At 37.4% G+C, this 16,902-nt stretch overlaps 2 protein-coding genes across 5 annotated transcripts; both read left to right on the forward strand.

Moving 5' to 3' along the window:
• The first annotated feature begins 562 nt into the window (after positions 1 to 562).
• LOC126632837 (kinesin-like protein KIN-4C) lies at positions 563 to 9,906 on the forward strand. 4 transcript variants are annotated; one of them, XM_050303331.1, is made up of 28 exons: positions 563 to 715; positions 856 to 1,049; positions 1,248 to 1,394; positions 1,491 to 1,643; positions 1,729 to 1,979; positions 2,256 to 2,434; positions 2,628 to 2,752; positions 3,174 to 3,210; positions 3,317 to 3,408; positions 3,487 to 3,603; positions 3,693 to 3,806; positions 3,881 to 3,964; positions 4,141 to 4,342; positions 5,056 to 5,168; positions 5,544 to 5,642; positions 5,719 to 5,832; positions 5,906 to 6,022; positions 6,103 to 6,183; positions 6,683 to 6,754; positions 6,826 to 6,919; positions 6,996 to 7,027; positions 7,139 to 7,224; positions 7,478 to 7,549; positions 7,651 to 7,878; positions 8,041 to 8,173; positions 8,297 to 8,386; positions 8,538 to 9,104; positions 9,262 to 9,906. In XM_050303331.1, exons 2-28 carry the CDS (start codon positions 939 to 941, stop codon positions 9,586 to 9,588), a joined length of 3,837 nt encoding a protein of 1,278 aa, XP_050159288.1. In that variant the 5' UTR covers positions 563 to 715; positions 856 to 938; the 3' UTR covers positions 9,589 to 9,906. The 4 variants fall into 4 exon arrangements, with proteins under 4 accessions (XP_050159288.1, XP_050159290.1, XP_050159292.1 ...); XM_050303333.1 differs by having other exon boundaries at positions 8,300 to 8,386; XM_050303335.1 differs by having other exon boundaries at positions 6,826 to 6,907.
• A 632-nt stretch (positions 9,907 to 10,538) lies between these two features.
• LOC126632838 (kinesin-like protein KIN-4C) lies at positions 10,539 to 15,154 on the forward strand. The gene is made up of 12 exons (XM_050303336.1): positions 10,539 to 10,779; positions 11,118 to 11,234; positions 11,315 to 11,431; positions 11,519 to 11,599; positions 11,780 to 11,851; positions 11,973 to 12,063; positions 12,160 to 12,191; positions 12,503 to 12,576; positions 13,665 to 13,727; positions 13,830 to 13,974; positions 14,185 to 14,634; positions 14,762 to 15,154. The coding sequence occupies exons 1-12, from the start codon at positions 10,675 to 10,677 to the stop codon at positions 14,945 to 14,947; spliced, it is 1,533 nt and encodes a 510-aa protein (XP_050159293.1). The 5' UTR covers positions 10,539 to 10,674; the 3' UTR covers positions 14,948 to 15,154.
• The last annotated feature ends 1,748 nt before the right edge of the window (positions 15,155 to 16,902 follow it).

Here is a 16,902-nt window from a genome sequence, read left to right on the forward strand (position 1 = left end):
TCCCACTCCGTCTCTTTCTGTTCCGTTCCGTATGGGTGCGTTTGGTACGTGGGACGGGACGGGACGGAACGGGATGAGGCGTTCCGTCCCGCGTTTGGTGCGCCAAAAATGGGTGGAACGGGCTGTTCCACGGGACAGATTTTGAGTGTTTTTGCGTTCCACCTCCCCCCCTGGAACGGGTTTGTTCCACGTTTGTGGAACGCAATGTTTTACCATTTTAAGACAAATATACCCCATGTCTTTTTCAAAAATTACACCTTCGTTCCATCCCGTTCCGTCCCGTCCCGTCCTGTTCCGTTCCGTTCCGTCTGCGTACCAAACGCACCCTATGTGCACCAAACGGTATAACACCATTCTTGCCCTTGGCCCAACTCAAACCCCCCCCCCCCACACACACCCTCCCCCGAATCGCCACCAGCCATTTCAGTGGGCCAGTCTGTCCCGTATCCCTACCATTTCCAAAATTAAACCCCGCTAATTATAAGAGTACCGTTCGCCCAATCACGCGCAGGTCACGTGACATCCTAAATTTTGAATCCGGACTTGTCCGCCTTCTCTAAATTCCGCTTTAATTCAACCCCAAACGCCCGCTTTCAAAAATTCCCCTCTCTCTCTCTGCTCCCACCGCACAACGCAAACGCACATTTCAAAACCAAACGAACGAAATTGGAAGGAAGGAAGGAAGCAAATCCCATTTTTCGTCCGCCTCCTTCAGGTGCAGCTCCCTCCCAGATCCGTTTTTCATCTTCTCGTCCTCTTGTCGATTGCTATCAATCCCGATTCGTATCGGGTTTTTAATGTTCCGTTGATGTTTGGTTGGTGATTTTTGATGCGGTGGTGTTTGATTCTGATTAGGGATTCGTTTTTCAATCTGGAGGCGTGGCGGAGGATTTAGGATTTTTCGATTTGGGATCGAGGGTTTTTCGCATTAGGTCGAGATGGATAGTTCGGAATGTGTTCGAGTGGCTGTCAATGTAAGGCCCTTGATTACCTCCGAGCTTCTGGTAGGCTGCACAGATTGCATTTCCGTCGTTCCCGGTGAACCCCAGGTAATTTTTTTCTCAAGTTTTTAGGTTAAACTTTTGGTTCTTGGTTTTTCGAATGTCAGATGTGCCTGATTCAGCTGCTTATTGTTATTTTTATTTGATTTTTGAATTCATAATGTGTAATGCACGTTCAATTTTTTGTGATAATCAAAATATGAGTGTGTTGGTAACTAATGATTTATGATTGGGATATGTGAACAGGTGCAAATTGGGACACATTCGTTCACATACGATTATGTGTATGGTAGCACCGGACTTCCTTCTAATGCGGTGTATGATGATTGTGTTGCTCCGCTCGTTGATGCCCTTTTCCATGGATACAATGCTACTGTACTTGCTTATGGACAGGTATAATGTTTATGAAAACTCTTGTTGTTGGGTTTCTTTTAACTTTATGTTTGATCTAATACTAAGTAACAAAATTGAATTCATTTAATATTGCAGACGGGTTCCGGGAAGACTTATACAATGGGGACTAACTATACTGGAGAAGGAAGTAATGGTGGAATAATACCCAAAGTGATGGAAAGTATATTCAAGAAAGTTGAGACAACGAAAGATAACACAGAGTTTTTGATCAGGGTATCATTTATTGAGGTATGAAGATTTCCATTTGTTCATTAATAGTATTTCTCTTTAAATTATTATGTTAAATGTTGATATTCAATGTGTATTACGGCAGATATTTAAGGAGGAAGTGTTTGATTTGCTTGACCCAAATTCATCATCACTGCCCAAAAATGAAGGGGCAGCACCTGCAAAGCCTGCGCCGGCAAGAGTGCCTATCCAAATTAGAGAAACGGTGAATGGAGGGATAACTCTTGCTGGTGTCACTGAGGCAGAGGTTAGAACAAAAGAAGAGATGGCGTCATATCTCACTCGTGGATCATTATCTCGTGCTACTGGGAGCACCAATATGAATAGTCAGTCAAGGTGCAATGCCTGCGTTTTCTATTAGATGGTTTTATAGTATAAAAGTAGATAATTAGGTAGAATTATAGTAATATGTGTAATTTGTTTTCTGAATAACGGTATTTTCTTTTCAGGGTGTGTTGAACTCTATATCTGTTTAAGTTATGATTAGATTTTGTAGTACCAACATTTATTATGTGCATCGTATTGTTTTCTGTAAATCTATTTTTTTCTTATGAACGTGTCACAATTGAACTAACATATTATCCTTTATGTTTTCCTCTCCTCACATTGCAGCCGTTCACATGCAATATTTACAATAACAATGGAGCAAAAGAGGATTTCTCACTCTGTGAATGGAGCAAATAGTGACGATATTGGTGATGATATCCTTTGCGCCAAGCTCCATTTAGTGGATTTAGCAGGGTCTGAGCGGGCAAAACGGACAGGTGCTGACGGAATGAGGTTGAAAGAAGGTAATTACTATGTACTTTATATTGAATCTTTCTTATAGGGTTGTATGAAAATAAAATCTGTATTTATTAATTTAACTGCAGTAGCCTTACTTCACTGTTCTTCAATAAATGAGATAAGTTATCCTTTGATTGTTTTTTTTTCTGTTTGGTTTGAATTGGCTACTACTTATTCATTTATTTTATCTTGTATTAGGCATTCATATTAACAAGGGTTTACTTGCTCTTGGTAATGTGATAAGTGCCTTGGGAGATGAAAAGAAGCGGAAAGAAGGCGGCCATGTTCCGTATCGTGATAGCAAATTAACACGTTTATTACAGGCATGCAAATCAATTTCTTTTGAATTCTTGTGATACATGTTATGACAGCTTTTAAGTTACAGACATATTTTCAGCGTCTTCAATACATTTATGTTCAGTTGCATTTATCATTGTGGTTACTTTAGATAAGGAGAAAAAAGTAGCAACGCAATGAAGAATGTGCAGAATTTTAGTTTCCTTAGACAACTTAAACTGAGGTTTTGGTTCGTCTTAGGTGGAATGATATGCATATCATAATTTATTTAGCATTTGACTCACGATGTCTTGAAGTGTTAAGGTAGATAATAATAAAATTTGACTTGACTTTAAAAAAATATAATTGGTTATTTTCCAAATCGAAGTCCTTCACTCACTGTAAATAAATAAAATGAAAGATGCCTTGGTACTGTTTCTGACTAATCTTTGCAATGTGAATTTATAGGATTCGCTCGGAGGAAACAGTAAGACTGTGATGATTGGTATGCTGATTTTGTTTGTTAGAGTAAAGCTTCATTGGCTCTTTAAGATATGCATTTCTAATGATCCAATACTTATTTTTTCAAAATTCATTGTCTTTTTTCCTAGCTTGTGTTAGTCCAGCTGACACAAATGCTGAAGAGACGTTAAATACTTTGAAATATGCTAACCGTGCTCGCAACATCCACAATAAGGCAGTTGTAAGTTTTGGTGCAATATTGTTAAAGTTTTGTTTGTTTTTACTTCTACTGATTTTTTCTTTTGTTATTGATTAATAGGTCAATCGTGATCCCATGGCAGCTCAGTTGCAAACAATGAGAAGCCAGATTGAACAGTTACAGACTGAACTTTTATTTTATCGTGGCGATGCCAGTGCACCATATGAGGAACTTCAGGTATATCAATGACAAGTGGTAATAACAAACGCTCTTTACCAGTAAGGTTATGTGTTTAATGCTTTGAGACTGTTCATCAACTTTTTTAGATCCTGAAGCACAAAGTATCATTACTCGAAGCAAGCAACGTGGAGTTGAGGCACGAGCTTCAAGAACGTCGAGTTTCATGCGAACACCTAAAGCAACGTGCTCTTGATGCTCAGGTTTCTATACATAATTATAAACTTATGTCATTGATCAATCTCGTATGGGGTTTCACTAACATTCAATATTTTAGGTTGAAAAAGATAAACTGGCCATGATAATTGAATCAGCACGAAGTGGTAAATCTTGGGATGAGATTGACTCAAATTCAGTTCAGGTTGGTGTATAGTGATTTTTTGTTTTCCTGTTGTTTATATTTTATTATTTGGTAGTATGCATTTGTTTTTTTTCTTTTTGTATAGGACATTCGTTTTCTTCTCCATGTTGCACAATTTTTTCTCTCTCTGATGATCAAGAATCTGAACTCGAACATGGCCTTCAAACTCTTTGCAGGATTATGACTTGCTAAAAGGTTACGTGTCAAAAATTCAGGAGTTAGAAGGGGAGTTATTGTGCTTGAAAAACTCAAACAACTCAAAACACAATAGATTTGTTGACTGTGCTGATGATGGCGGCTTTCGTTCTAAGAATATTTTATTCCCCTCTATCAATGACTATTCATCTGATTATGATACTAAAGCTGAGGATATTTCAGGTAGAAAAAAATTCTTTATCTTATGTTTTTCATTTTTGATTATTTGCTTCTATACTTGTTTGATTTGGTTGTACATCATAATTTCATCTAACACCAAGCTTCTTTCATGTGTACTGTTTCCATTTTTAGATAACACCAAACTTCTTTCATGTGTACTTGTTTTATTTTTTATTATTTGCTTCTATACTTGTTTGATTTGGTTGTACATTATAATGAAGAACTATTTGTCAGTTTTTCATTTTTATTTGTATGTTTTTATTTTGTTCTTAGTGCAGAAAGAACAAATCTGTGTTCTTTGCTGGCATGTATTTCAAGCTGTGGATTGCTAGTTGGTTGGATTGATAAATAATTTTGGGCATGTTTCCTGTAATTACAACTTGTAATGTCCATGTAAATATGAGACTATATAAAATAAGAGGATTATTGAGGATTCTATGGGAGAGGAAGCAAAGGGCTTGTGGGATAGAGTTTCTTACATGGCATTACTGTGTGCTTCGATTTTCTTGATATACCTTTGTTTCTCATTCATGCCTATTGTTAGCTTCGTTTAACTCTTATGTTGTATAGCTGTGTTGTATTGTTATATTTTTATTACGTTTGGCCTTTTATTATGTTTTAGCAGCTGGTAGGTTAGAGGTTGTTTAAGTGTTCTCTATACCTGTACCATTGTTATTATCCTAATAAAATCTTTATGTTTCCGTATGATTTACTAGTAGATGAGATTGAAGATCATGAAAAGGAGCAAAAGGAGCAAGAATTTTCTTCTCTTCAAGAAAAATTTGATAGGGAGCTCAAAGAATTGGACAAAGCTCTTGAACAGAAGGAGGTAAGGTTTCTTAAGTTTTGATTAAAGTGGTTGAATTATCTTGGTTGCGCAGTTTCAATTGGACAACTTCAAATCATTGGATTTGTTAAAGCGATTTCTTGTTGAGCTCCAACCTTTCCTTATTGGATTACTTCTGTGAAATGGAGTTTTGGGGATCCATAAATTAGAAGAAACCTTTCACTAAATATTATTTTGAATGGCATGCTTAACTGTTGGTGACTTGTTCTTTCTTAAAGATGTCTGTTTAACTTTCAAGACTATATTTCTTTACATCCTGCTATTTGTCTAAGTATGCTTGTTTGTTTTTGCTGTTGGTGTGGGGTTTTATCATTTCTTTTTATTTTATTCTAAATTGGTTACTTTGACTTGTTCAAGGCTGAGATGAAGCGGTTTACTACTTCTGATACCTCGGTTCTTAAACTACATTATGAGAAGAAAGTTCAGGAGTTAGAAATTGAAAAGAAAACATTGCAGGTTTGTTTTCTTCCTGCAATACTTGTGCTGTGGCGCAAAGTTCTGGCTTATAAATCTGCCTATTCTGGTTCTGCAGAAAGAGATTGAGGCGTTGAAACACAATCTTTCCAATATATCATCTACTTCTGATGATGGTGCTCAAAAGTTGAAGGAAGATTATCTACACAAGTTGAATGTCCTTGAAGGGCAGGTGAGTGCAAATACCCTAACCTTTTGATGGAAATTGCATATATTGGGCAATTGGGCTGAATTTTTCTTTGCAGGTTTCTGAGCTAAAAAAGAAGCAAGATGCTCAAGCTCAACTATTGAGACAAAAACAAAAAAGTGATGAGGCTGCAAAGCGACTTCAGGATGAGATACAGAGAATAAAGACTCAGAAGGTGCAATATGCAAAGAATAATGCAAAAAGATATTAGTCACGTTTTGTCATCATTATTAAATGCAATCTTTTTTTTCTTAGGTTCAACTACAACACAAGATTAAACAAGAGTCTGAGCAGTTCAGATTATGGAAAGCATCACGAGAAAAAGAAGTTCTTCAGGTATATGAAAATTTTGAATTGCTTGCATCTTTAATTACTGATTTCTGATGGAGTATAGCCACATCATACCGGTCATATGCTTACCATGTAAATGATCTTGGAAAGTGCAAGTGGATCAGTGATGGTGCTCCATAGCATACTGTTTACAAATCATGATATACAAACACATTTTATTACTGTTAAATTGTCAACAGCAATTAGCAACCATGATCTAGAAAATGCATTTTACATCATTTTGGAAAATCATTTTAAAGTTAATTCTAACTTTTGAATTGTTATTTATTCTTTTTATATCTGTTGGGTTGGCAGAAATCTACCTTTTCCGCCCCCACCGCCACCCCCGAAATAAAACATTTGTTCTTTTGTGTTAACAATTATATGATGCTATGCATATTGTAGTTTACCGCATGACTGCAATGCCTTCTCTTTTATCTACATTATCTATTCTTGAAATTTGAGAGTTAAGGAAATCTTCCTTTTCGTTTTTGTCAATTATCAGCTTAAGAAAGAGGGGAGGAGGAATGAGTATGAAATGCATAAACTATTAGCTTTGAATCAGAGGCAAAAAATGGTAAGAAATAACTTGCTAGGTTGTACTTCATCTATTGAAAGATATTCACATTTTTCTCCATGTTATGTCAGGTTTTGCAACGGAAGACAGAAGAAGCTTCTATGGCCACAAAAAGGCTAAAAGAGCTTTTAGAATCGCGAAAGACTTCTTCACGTGAAATTTCTGGTTATGCGATATACCTCATTTGTTTCTATTTTCTTGTCATTATAAGGTATTAACAATTTGTTACTACTCTATGCAGGAGCTGGCAGTGGACATGGTCCTGCAGTTCAGGTACTTGTCACTCTCTAAAGTATCTAATGAGGAATAAAAAAGTCATTTATCAGAAGGATTTTTTTGTTTGAATGATATGGAGATGGATTAATGTTGTAGATCTGTACACAGGCCTTGATGCAGGCAATTGAACATGAGCTTGAAGTCACAGTTCGGGTGCATGAAGTACGATCTGAGTATGACCGTCAAATGGAAGAGTAAGCCTTTCCATTCTAGTAGACTACTTTATATATTTACTTAAATTGTCTATGAGATTCTTAGAGTTGACTACTTTGAAAAGGATGCCATCTGTAATACTATGTTGAAATGTTGTATTTAGTTGTGCCAAGAATCATATTGAATGCTGGCTGTTTTTATCCTTAAATTCTGTTATATCTGTTTGTTAGAGTAAGAGATTCTATCTCAGTCACAATTTTGGAGAATCAGTTTAATTAACTCTTGGTATTTCAGGCGGGCTAGGATGGCCAAGGAGGTCGCAAAGCTAAAAGAAGAAGCAGAAATGTCAAAAGGAACTAATTTCAGGTGACTGTTTTGTAGATGAATATTCTATTTCAACAAATTGTCTTTATTATTTGGTGCTAACTTGACATACATCTCTCTCTTTTGAATGGTGCCTATTGTAGTGATTACCCCGAATCAATGTCTCCTGGTGCGAGAAATTCAAGGATTTATGCACTTGAAAACATGCTTGCTACTTCATCTAGCACCCTGGTTTCTATGGCATCACAATTGTCAGAAGCAGAAGAGCGCGAGCGGGGTTTTACTGGGAGGGGACGCTGGAACCATGTTCGGTCTCTTGCTGATGCAAAAAATTTGATGAATCATTTGTTCAATTTAGCTTCTTCCTCCAGGTAATACATTATATTTAGGTCAAAGATTTTACCAGAATAGAAATATTCCTCCTAATTTTGTCTGAGAGAAAAAACTTCAGTGTGCATGTCGGCGCAATTGTTTTTACCTTGAGTATTTACTTTGAAATGCCACTGAAAATAAATGTTTCCTCGATTTTCAAGGTGTTTGTTACGAGATAAAGAAGTTGCATACAGAGAGAGGGATTTGGAAATAAGAGATTTGAAGGAAAAAGTTGTAAGCCTGAGTAGTTTGCTTAGAAAATCAGAGATGCAGAGGGCTGAACTTGTTCATCAGGTAAAGTCTTAGATTAGCTTATGTGGTTGCCAGTGTGAAACCATGATTATTCTATCTTCCCGTAGTTATTTGACTAATTCCTTCCATTTTTCTTTAATTTTCTGAATTGTTTCCGATTTCTAGCAGAATCAGGCGTTGAAGAAATTTGCCATGAACTGTTCTAAGGATGCGGACCTAAACAATGGTGGACACAAGTATGATTTGCGCAAGTTGGTACGTGCGGGTGACATTATCTTTTGCAAGTTCCTCATGCTGCTTAATACTACGTTTTCTTTATTGTTTTAGTTTTAAAATACTTGTTGCCATTTCCTGATTACAACTGACATAATTGCTAATCTTTATATGACGTGTTTTGTGAATCTAGGAAAACCGGGCTTCATTTATCTGGGAGGATATGGATACGTCTGATTCAGAAAAATCTGATGCGGAGGAGGATGGCGACTGGGTAATGTCAAGAAAACGACCATCTAAAAAGCGAAAATCCAAAAGTGGAAGTTCAAGTGGGGGAGGATATAATGAGTCAGAAGTTAAGAATTTTGGAGGCTTCAAATTAGACGCTTCAGGTGATGGGATTGTGTCTGTGAAGAAAAGTGAATCAGGCGTATGCTGCTCTTGCAGCAAAAGCTCATCATGCAAAACTAGCAAATGTGAATGCCGGTCTTCCGCAGGCACTTGTGGGTTATCATGTGGCTGTGCGGCTACAAAGTGTTCAAATAGAGAATCAGCTTCACTTGTGGTGCAAGAATCTGCACAAGCGGAGGTGTCTGAAGGGATTAGAGATGAGATCGGGACTGATGAAGCAGAGAAGAATCAGCTTCTTGTTACTCATGGTGCAAGGTTGCTTCAGAATGCATTAGCTGATAACTCTAGTGAGACAACTGATGATGGTGAACCAAGAAGGAAGGCTCTTTCCGAAATTGGAAATACGTTGGTATACTTTAGTCTCGCCTGATAGAATCGAATTGCTTTTCACTCGTCCCTTATCATCTGTGCAGTCAATTTGTTCTTGGTTGATGCTTTAGAACTTAATTATTTCACAAGTCTTACACTTACTTTGGCTTACATTTTGATGGTTTTATCAACTGAAGGTCAAATCCAACGCACCAAAGCCTAACCAGAGAAAGAAGTGGCGAAAATCCACAATTCAACTTGTTACAAATGCTCCGCCTCCCTCGCAGCCAGAAGTTGCTGAAGCACCTCGAAGGCCAGATAACAAAGGACAAGAGGCAAGCATCCCTATGAAGCTACCAAGGGCCATGCGATCAGCTGCTGCATCAAACAGCGGCAACCCATTTAGAGACAGGAATGCCGATAAACCACAGCAATCGGATGCCAACAAGGAAGCTGGAATTCCCGCACCAAGAAGTCCTCTCCGGCAGAAGAGAACAAAAGATGAGAAGGAAAACCACCTTTGAATTCCACTGCCTCTCTCATTGGCATTATCTTATACCAGCAGCGTGAAGCAGGTGGTCGTAGCCACGTAGGATTTGAGGTTGCTAGTGATTGCAAAATTACTGTGGCTATGAGGATTTATCGATCCGGAGCCTTGATTTGTGTTTGATTGATGAAGATAGAGATGTAGGTGATTAGGCCTTTGTTGGCTTTGTTGCTTAGACCATGGTGCTCAGGACTCGGGACCATTTTTTACTGGCATTTTGTAGATACACTGTTCCATTCAGAGAACATCTAATCTACCAACCACATCAATGAAATTAGACATGGTTTTCCCTTTTTTTTCTTTTCTTTTCTATTCCGAAGTTTTGTCCCATGTGATTTTCTTCGGAAAGGATGTGTTAATGACCCACATCATTAACACCCAATGCCTAGCTTCCAGCCTCTTTGTTTTTTGGTTGCTTTTGTTCTTTAGCTCATTATTAAACGAGTTTAAATTTTGAGATGAGTGTCAATTTATTACATGGATTTCGAATTAAAATTCATCTGGTAGTGAAAATAGAACGGTGAGTAATACTCATTTTAGGGTGGTAAGCAAAAATATTCCCTAAGTTAAGTCTGTACACAAAACACAAAAAAAGACATCTCTTGAAATAAAAACATTGTGACCGGCTCACACGAACTTCCACCTTAATTTTGGGTATTTATTTGTATGTACCTTATTTATTTTTTTTTCTCTTTTGTTTGAATTTGAATTTTTTGAGTTTTAGAGAAAGAGATTGTTACTGAGTGCATTCTTCGTAATTGTATTTGTTCTTTTAAATAAAGTATTTAAAGTTTGTAATAAAAATTTTAGAATATCAATAACATTTTCTTTAAAAAAAAAAAAATCTAAATGTAGATGAGTCAACGTTGGCAAAATTGAATCATAAATTTCCCTCCTTTTATTTTTTTATATTTTATTTTATTACAGGGTATATTGTTGGGTCCTCCTTCCTCCCTCCCTCGTCTTCTTCAGCGCACATTAACGCTTCGCTTCACTCACTCCACTGCAGCCTTCGGGTCCGATCCGTACCCACTCGAGAACTCGCCGATTTGGATGTCAGACGATGAAGAAAGGCAACCGCCGCGTACAGCGAACCGCCGACGCATCCACCGGCGATGATTACGGGAAGAAATTTCACCAATTGGAGCTTGAAAATAAAGCATATCAGGTCGCTCTTTCACTCTATTTTTGTTTCGGTTTCATTTTTTTCCTTAAATTTGGGAGTCTGTTTGGTTGCCGAGAAAATGTTGGAGAAAAGAAACGAAAATTGGCAACCCTTGATTTGATTGAGTTTTCTGTGGAGTTGTAATTTGCGTTCGAATTATATTTGGGTGGCGAGAAATGTAGTAACAGAGTGAAATCGGGAAATTTAATTTGAGTTGAGTCTGATTGGCTGATTTGAATCTAATTGAATTGTTCTGGCAGCCATTGTTCTTTTAGGTTCCGATTTGCGAGTTTCTTACGTGCGAAAAGCTCTTAAATTTTGCTTTTGGTAACGATTGGCAGAAGGAGGTTGAGGAGCTGAGATTCAAGGTAGCAAATGGTTCATCCACTTCCTGTGATAGCAGTGCTCAAAAGCTGAGAGAGGATTACATTCAAAAGTTGACTTTCCTTGACGATCAGGTGGATTTTTATGCTCGAAGTTGTGACGAGGTGTTCAAAAATGGTTTTGCGTGTTCTATATCTATAATTCATTTGTGCAGGTTGCAGTGTTGACGAAGAAGCTAGATGCTCAATCTCAGCTCTCGGTTCTAAGAAGAAGGGGCGATGAGCCCACAAAGCAGTTACATTTCGAGATTCAGAGGTTGAAGGCTCAGAAGGTGACATTTTGTTAGTTATGAGGCTTTCCTGTATGAAATTTTGTTAAATTTTGTTCTTCCACTATTGACAAATTGTGTGCTGTTTAGGTTCAAGTGCAATGTAAGATGAAGCTTGAGTCTGTGCAGTTCAGATTGCAAAAGGCTTCCCTGGAAAAAGAAGTTCTTCAGGTATATGAGTCTCCCTAAAGTATTAAGTTAGCACATTTTCGATAACCTTTATGGAACTATATATATCAGCTACTAGCTTAATCTGTTTAGTATGTCTGGAAAAGTGTTGAATAGTTTATGCGGAACTTATTTTATGTCGGGGTATATGAAATCTTTTTGGATATCTTTATGCATCAACAGCTCAAAAAAGAGAGTAGGAAGAATGAACATGAGATGCATAAGCTATTGGACTCCAATCAAAGACTGAAGATGGTAATTTTGTATTTTCTTTTATAATAAGATGCTATGGATGAACCACTTGATGGAACTTTTATTTCCAGTAGTTGCAACTTGTAGAGAATCAGTTCTCTTAGTGTTTGTCTTTCTGCTTCAGGTTTTGCATCGAAAGAATATGGAAGCTTTCATGGCCACTAAACGGCTCAGGAAGATGTTAGAATCTCGCAAGGCTTTGTTGCACAAAAAAGGTGGTCAGAACAGAAACCTGTAGAGTTGTCTTAAATTTCTTTTGAATTTGTATAATAACTAAATGTATCCCCTCATTTTTTCTTAAACTCATGTAGGTGCTAAAAATGGGAAGATTGAAGCAATTCAGGTATTTCAGAACCAAACAATGAAGTGAGGAACTGTTGAATGTGTGTTTGTCTGTGTATGTAATGTATGCATGTGTGTGTTTTTGGTGCGTTTGCTCATACATGTATACTTGTAAACTGATTCATTAGTTTATTTGTAGTATACTTGTATCACATGTACTCTGATTGTGTTTCTAGTTGAACTGGAAATGACATTCCCTTCATTTCATCTTCAAAGATGCAATTGGAAATGGGTCTTTTTAGTAGCATCTTAGGACTTCGTTCTAATACAATCATACAAGTACTTTTGACACATTTTAAATAATTGGTGCAGGGTATTGAATATGAGTTTAATGAAACAGCAGAATTACACGAACTATGTGCTCAATATGAACGTCATATAGAAGAGTGAGTCCCAAAGATTTCTTGAAACCTCTATGTCTAAGAGACTGCAATGATTCGTCCATTATTCTATGATCTTTTTAAATATGAAGAAAAACCAATGCATTGTCAACACTGCTGCTAGAAACTATGTACTTATGTATGCATACAGGATTTTCGTCACTTATACTTTCAAGTTAAAACTTTGTGCTTAGGGAGCTTATGCGCAAAATATTTAACAATATTTGTAGTAGTTAGGAAAAAATCATTAGCTAGCAGAGCTACTTCCGCTTTGGCTACTGGTCCTACTGGATCTTTCTACATCCACTAGCAGATGAATTTCTATGGTTTTCAGGTATCTAACTAAAAGAAATCGATTGGCATTTCATTCCAGGCGCATAGGGCAATAAATCTTTCCACTGAAATTGTTTATCCAAATTTTCTCTTATCAGGTGTAGGTGGATTAGATTGGCGGATCCTTTTAGACTCTGCTACATCTAATCAAGTGTCAAACACCAATCGTAAATCCATCTGGCATACTACATGATTGAATTTTTCCGCTGCAATGAAAGATAAAACTTACTGCGTGCTCCTACATTCTTGAATGACTGATACCTTATCAATGGTCAATGCTAATTTCATTATTCAAAAAGAAATGAATAGTTGAGAAGTTCATAAATTATAATAAATTGGATGAGACGTACAGATATCCGTGATACATCTTCAATGAAAGTAATCCCAAGTTAATATAGGGGAGCAAACTTACTTTCTCAATTGAGAGTTGAGAATAACTAGTATGAGATATTGCATTGACACTAAGGTTTGCAAGTTTTGATTTTGTAGTTCAATAATGTCACTCAAACAAAGTTTTTGAAAACTAAACTGTGCATTTCCTTGTTAATTTTTTTTTTAAAGCCTCTTAAGGGTACTTGTGTTACATGATATGATATGCATGACTGACTTATCTATTTGTTGTGTTTTGTTCTCATACATGTTGGAATTTTTTTGAATGATTCTGCTTAAGAGTTATTGTGGGATAAAATTTCCAAATCCCCAGTTTTTACGTACAAGGCAGAATCAGATTAGAAAGTCATTTTCTCATTTTGGATTTGTAGGATGGCTGAGGAAGCTGCAAACCTGAAGGATGAAGCTGAGGCGCAGCAGCAAGAAATGTCGAGGTGAGAAGTTTTGCTTCTGAACCTTGTTCCTGCAAGGTTGTCGTAAACTATCCACATGTATTTTGCTTCTGAACCTTGCCCTTTTTCCCCTGCCATCTTAAGGTGCACATGCCAGGAACAAGAGGATGACTGCTTGGAGAAGGATTTAGGTATAAAAGATCTGAAGGAACAATTCGTTAGTCTAAGTAGTATGGTTGGACAACTAGGGCTGAACAAGGCTGCGCTTGATGGTGGGAATAAGTCACAGGTTAGTGCACTTAAATGCGAATCCATGCTTCGTGTCTTAATTTTTTTGAACTTCAATTCATCTTCTTTCTGGAGCTTGAATCATATAGTGGTTTGAGGGAATGAATGAGTTGCAGGGTTCTTAATCAAATACAACTACATTCCCCGATTAGAAATACAAAATGTGATTTCCTTGATTCACACACCTTCAATTATGATATCTGATGGTCAGGGAACTATGAGCCAACATTCTATTTCTGTTGGGAGTAATAGTTACAAGTTAGTGGAGGACATCACCCCATCTGCCTCAGAAATCTCGAACGTTGCAAAAGTTAAAACTGCATCAACAGTGTGCTGCTCATGCAGTAAGAGTTCCTTGTGCAAGACGATGAAATGCAGATGTCGATCCACGGGTGGCAGCTGTGGGGCATCATGTGGCTGTGTTGCCTCGAAGTGCAGCAATAGAGGATTAACAGTTCAAATTAAGTTGAATGAGTCGTCACAGTCAGAGACGGTTGATGGCATTTTGAACTGTTCAGATACAACTGAAGTGGAGAAGGATAGCTCAGTGGCTTCTCAAGGTGCAATGCTACTTCAGAATGCTTTAGTTCAGAAGCCTGCAGAGTCGAATGACAATCTTGGGCCAAGAAAGAAACCATTATCTGATATTGGGAACCTACTGGTATGCTGCATTATCCTTTTTGAATCCCGCTTTATTTTTCTTAAAGAAGTAAAATGTTTTATCGTGAGTACATTGTTCTCCTCTCTAATAATTTTCTTACCCATATGTGGGACTGTCTGCGTTTCAGAATTGTGTTTTTACGGTACCTCTGACTCCTAATTGCCATTTGGCATTCAAAAATACTCTATTGCTTGCTGGGGTTCCCCCCTTGGAGCAGCATTTCATTACGCTTTTCCTTGCTCTCGGACTGAAAATTTTAAACCCGCCCCAAATAAAAAGGGACGAAAGCCAGCAATTCGACTTGTTAATGTAAATGCTGAAGGCAAAAAAGGAGCAGAGGATGCAATGCAAGCAGAAGGTTAAGATAAAATTTTCGTCATGAAAGAGAACTGCTGTAGCGAGACAGTGATGGAGAAAGAGAGCCATCACTGTGTTTAACTCTCAGATATAATTGATAGAAAGTCGGATTTACGATAGAGATGTCTTTGATTTGGATGAAATACCATTCAGTTTTTTCTTCTTTCGCTTTGAATGCCATTTCGGTTTCGAATTGAAATCTAGTTACCATGACCAACTAATCCAGATTTTTTTTTGTGTCAAACGACTAATAGAGTAAAATTAAAATTACTTTCAATCTACACAAACACGTGGATAAAAACAAGTAACGACGGTAGAAATATTTTGCTTTCCTATTGCTTCCCTATTCGACTATTCCTATTTGGATTAGGGTCGGGCCGGTCGGCAGCTCTTTCCTTCCTTCCTTCCTCGTATATACTCTATATAGTTAGTTGCTCATTGTAATAATTACTTTTTATATGAAACCTACTCATTTGTAGTGGCAGCAGTACTCATTCCCAAGGTTCTAACAGACGTTAAGCGCTAGTTGGACGGTGGGATGGGACCTAACACCTAGGTGGTTAGGCGGGGGCTAGGCAGAGTAAGCTGATTTAACTAAATCTAATATATTTCGTATAAATAAGTGTATATTTATACTTAAAAATATATATAATTTCATTATAAACTACAAAATAGAATAACATATATATTATGAGCTATTGGAACATAATGAAAACATGGGGAACAAGCATATAATGTGTGTTCATTCAAGTATTCAACAAGTCTCTTACAATTTATTGGAAAAAATAAAATGTAAAATGAAAGTTATTTATTTTATGTTTAAATGAGTTGCAACCTAAACAGATGCCTAGGCGGGCGCCTCAGTAGGTCTAGACGTCATTTCTTAATTTCAAACACCTATGCATTAATCGGGGCGGTGGCCATGCGGGGATTTTTAGAAATCCCCGCCACAACCATTTTTTCCCCATTTATAACCCAAAAAATATTATTTAACCCAAAAAAGATGGCAGTGTCTGATAGTGAGAAGCTGGCTGTTCGAGGGTATGATTTGGTCGTTTGGCGACCAGGATTTCTCTCACCGCTTCTGATGGGTCCATCTTGGCTTCTTCCACTCCATATCGTGAGTTAGTTGGCTCCCTCTAGTATTTCACTACCACTCACCCTGATATTTCCTTTGCAGTTAATATTGTTGCCCATTTCTTGAGTTCACCTTGCACTGCTCATATGATTGCCTTCAAACAGATTTTCCGTTATGTCAAAGGTACTTTGGATTTTAGTGTTACGTTGATTCCTCAACTTGCTTCCGTCACTTTGTCTACATATTTTGGTGCTGATTAGGTTGGTTGTCCAAACACTCGTCATTTCATTATTGGTTACCTTGGCTCTAATACCATCTCTTGGTGCTCTAAAAAACAGCCGATTGTGTCGCATTTGAGTCCTAAATCGGAATACCACACTCTCTCTCATGCATGTGTCGCAACCACTTAGATTTGCTTCTACTTCATGAGCTTGGTGTTCGCTTATCATTTGTCTTTTTGCATTGTGACAATCTTAGTGCCACTTACCTTGCTTCTGATTTAGTTTTGCACACGGCATATTGAACTTGATTATCACTTAGTTCGTGAAAACGTAGCTCTTGGTAATCATTTAGTTTGTTATATATCAACTGATCAGCCCACTGACCTGCTTACCAAGACTCTTCATCAACTACGGAATGGTGTTCTCCGCTCAAAACTTGTCCGATCAGGCTAGTCCAATTTGCGAGGGTGTGGTGGGGTGTTAGAGTAGAATTAATTAAACCGAAATTCTCTTTGTAACTAAAAGGATGTAATTTACAGTTGTATTTATTTTAGAATTCTTTTCATAATATGTACTCCGATCGTCATGGCATATATGGAAGAGAATCATCGG

The sequence above is a fragment of the Malus sylvestris genome, chromosome 8 (genome assembly GCF_916048215.2).
Source record: "Malus sylvestris chromosome 8, drMalSylv7.2, whole genome shotgun sequence".
Taxonomy (NCBI): Eukaryota; Viridiplantae; Streptophyta; class Magnoliopsida; order Rosales; family Rosaceae; genus Malus; species Malus sylvestris.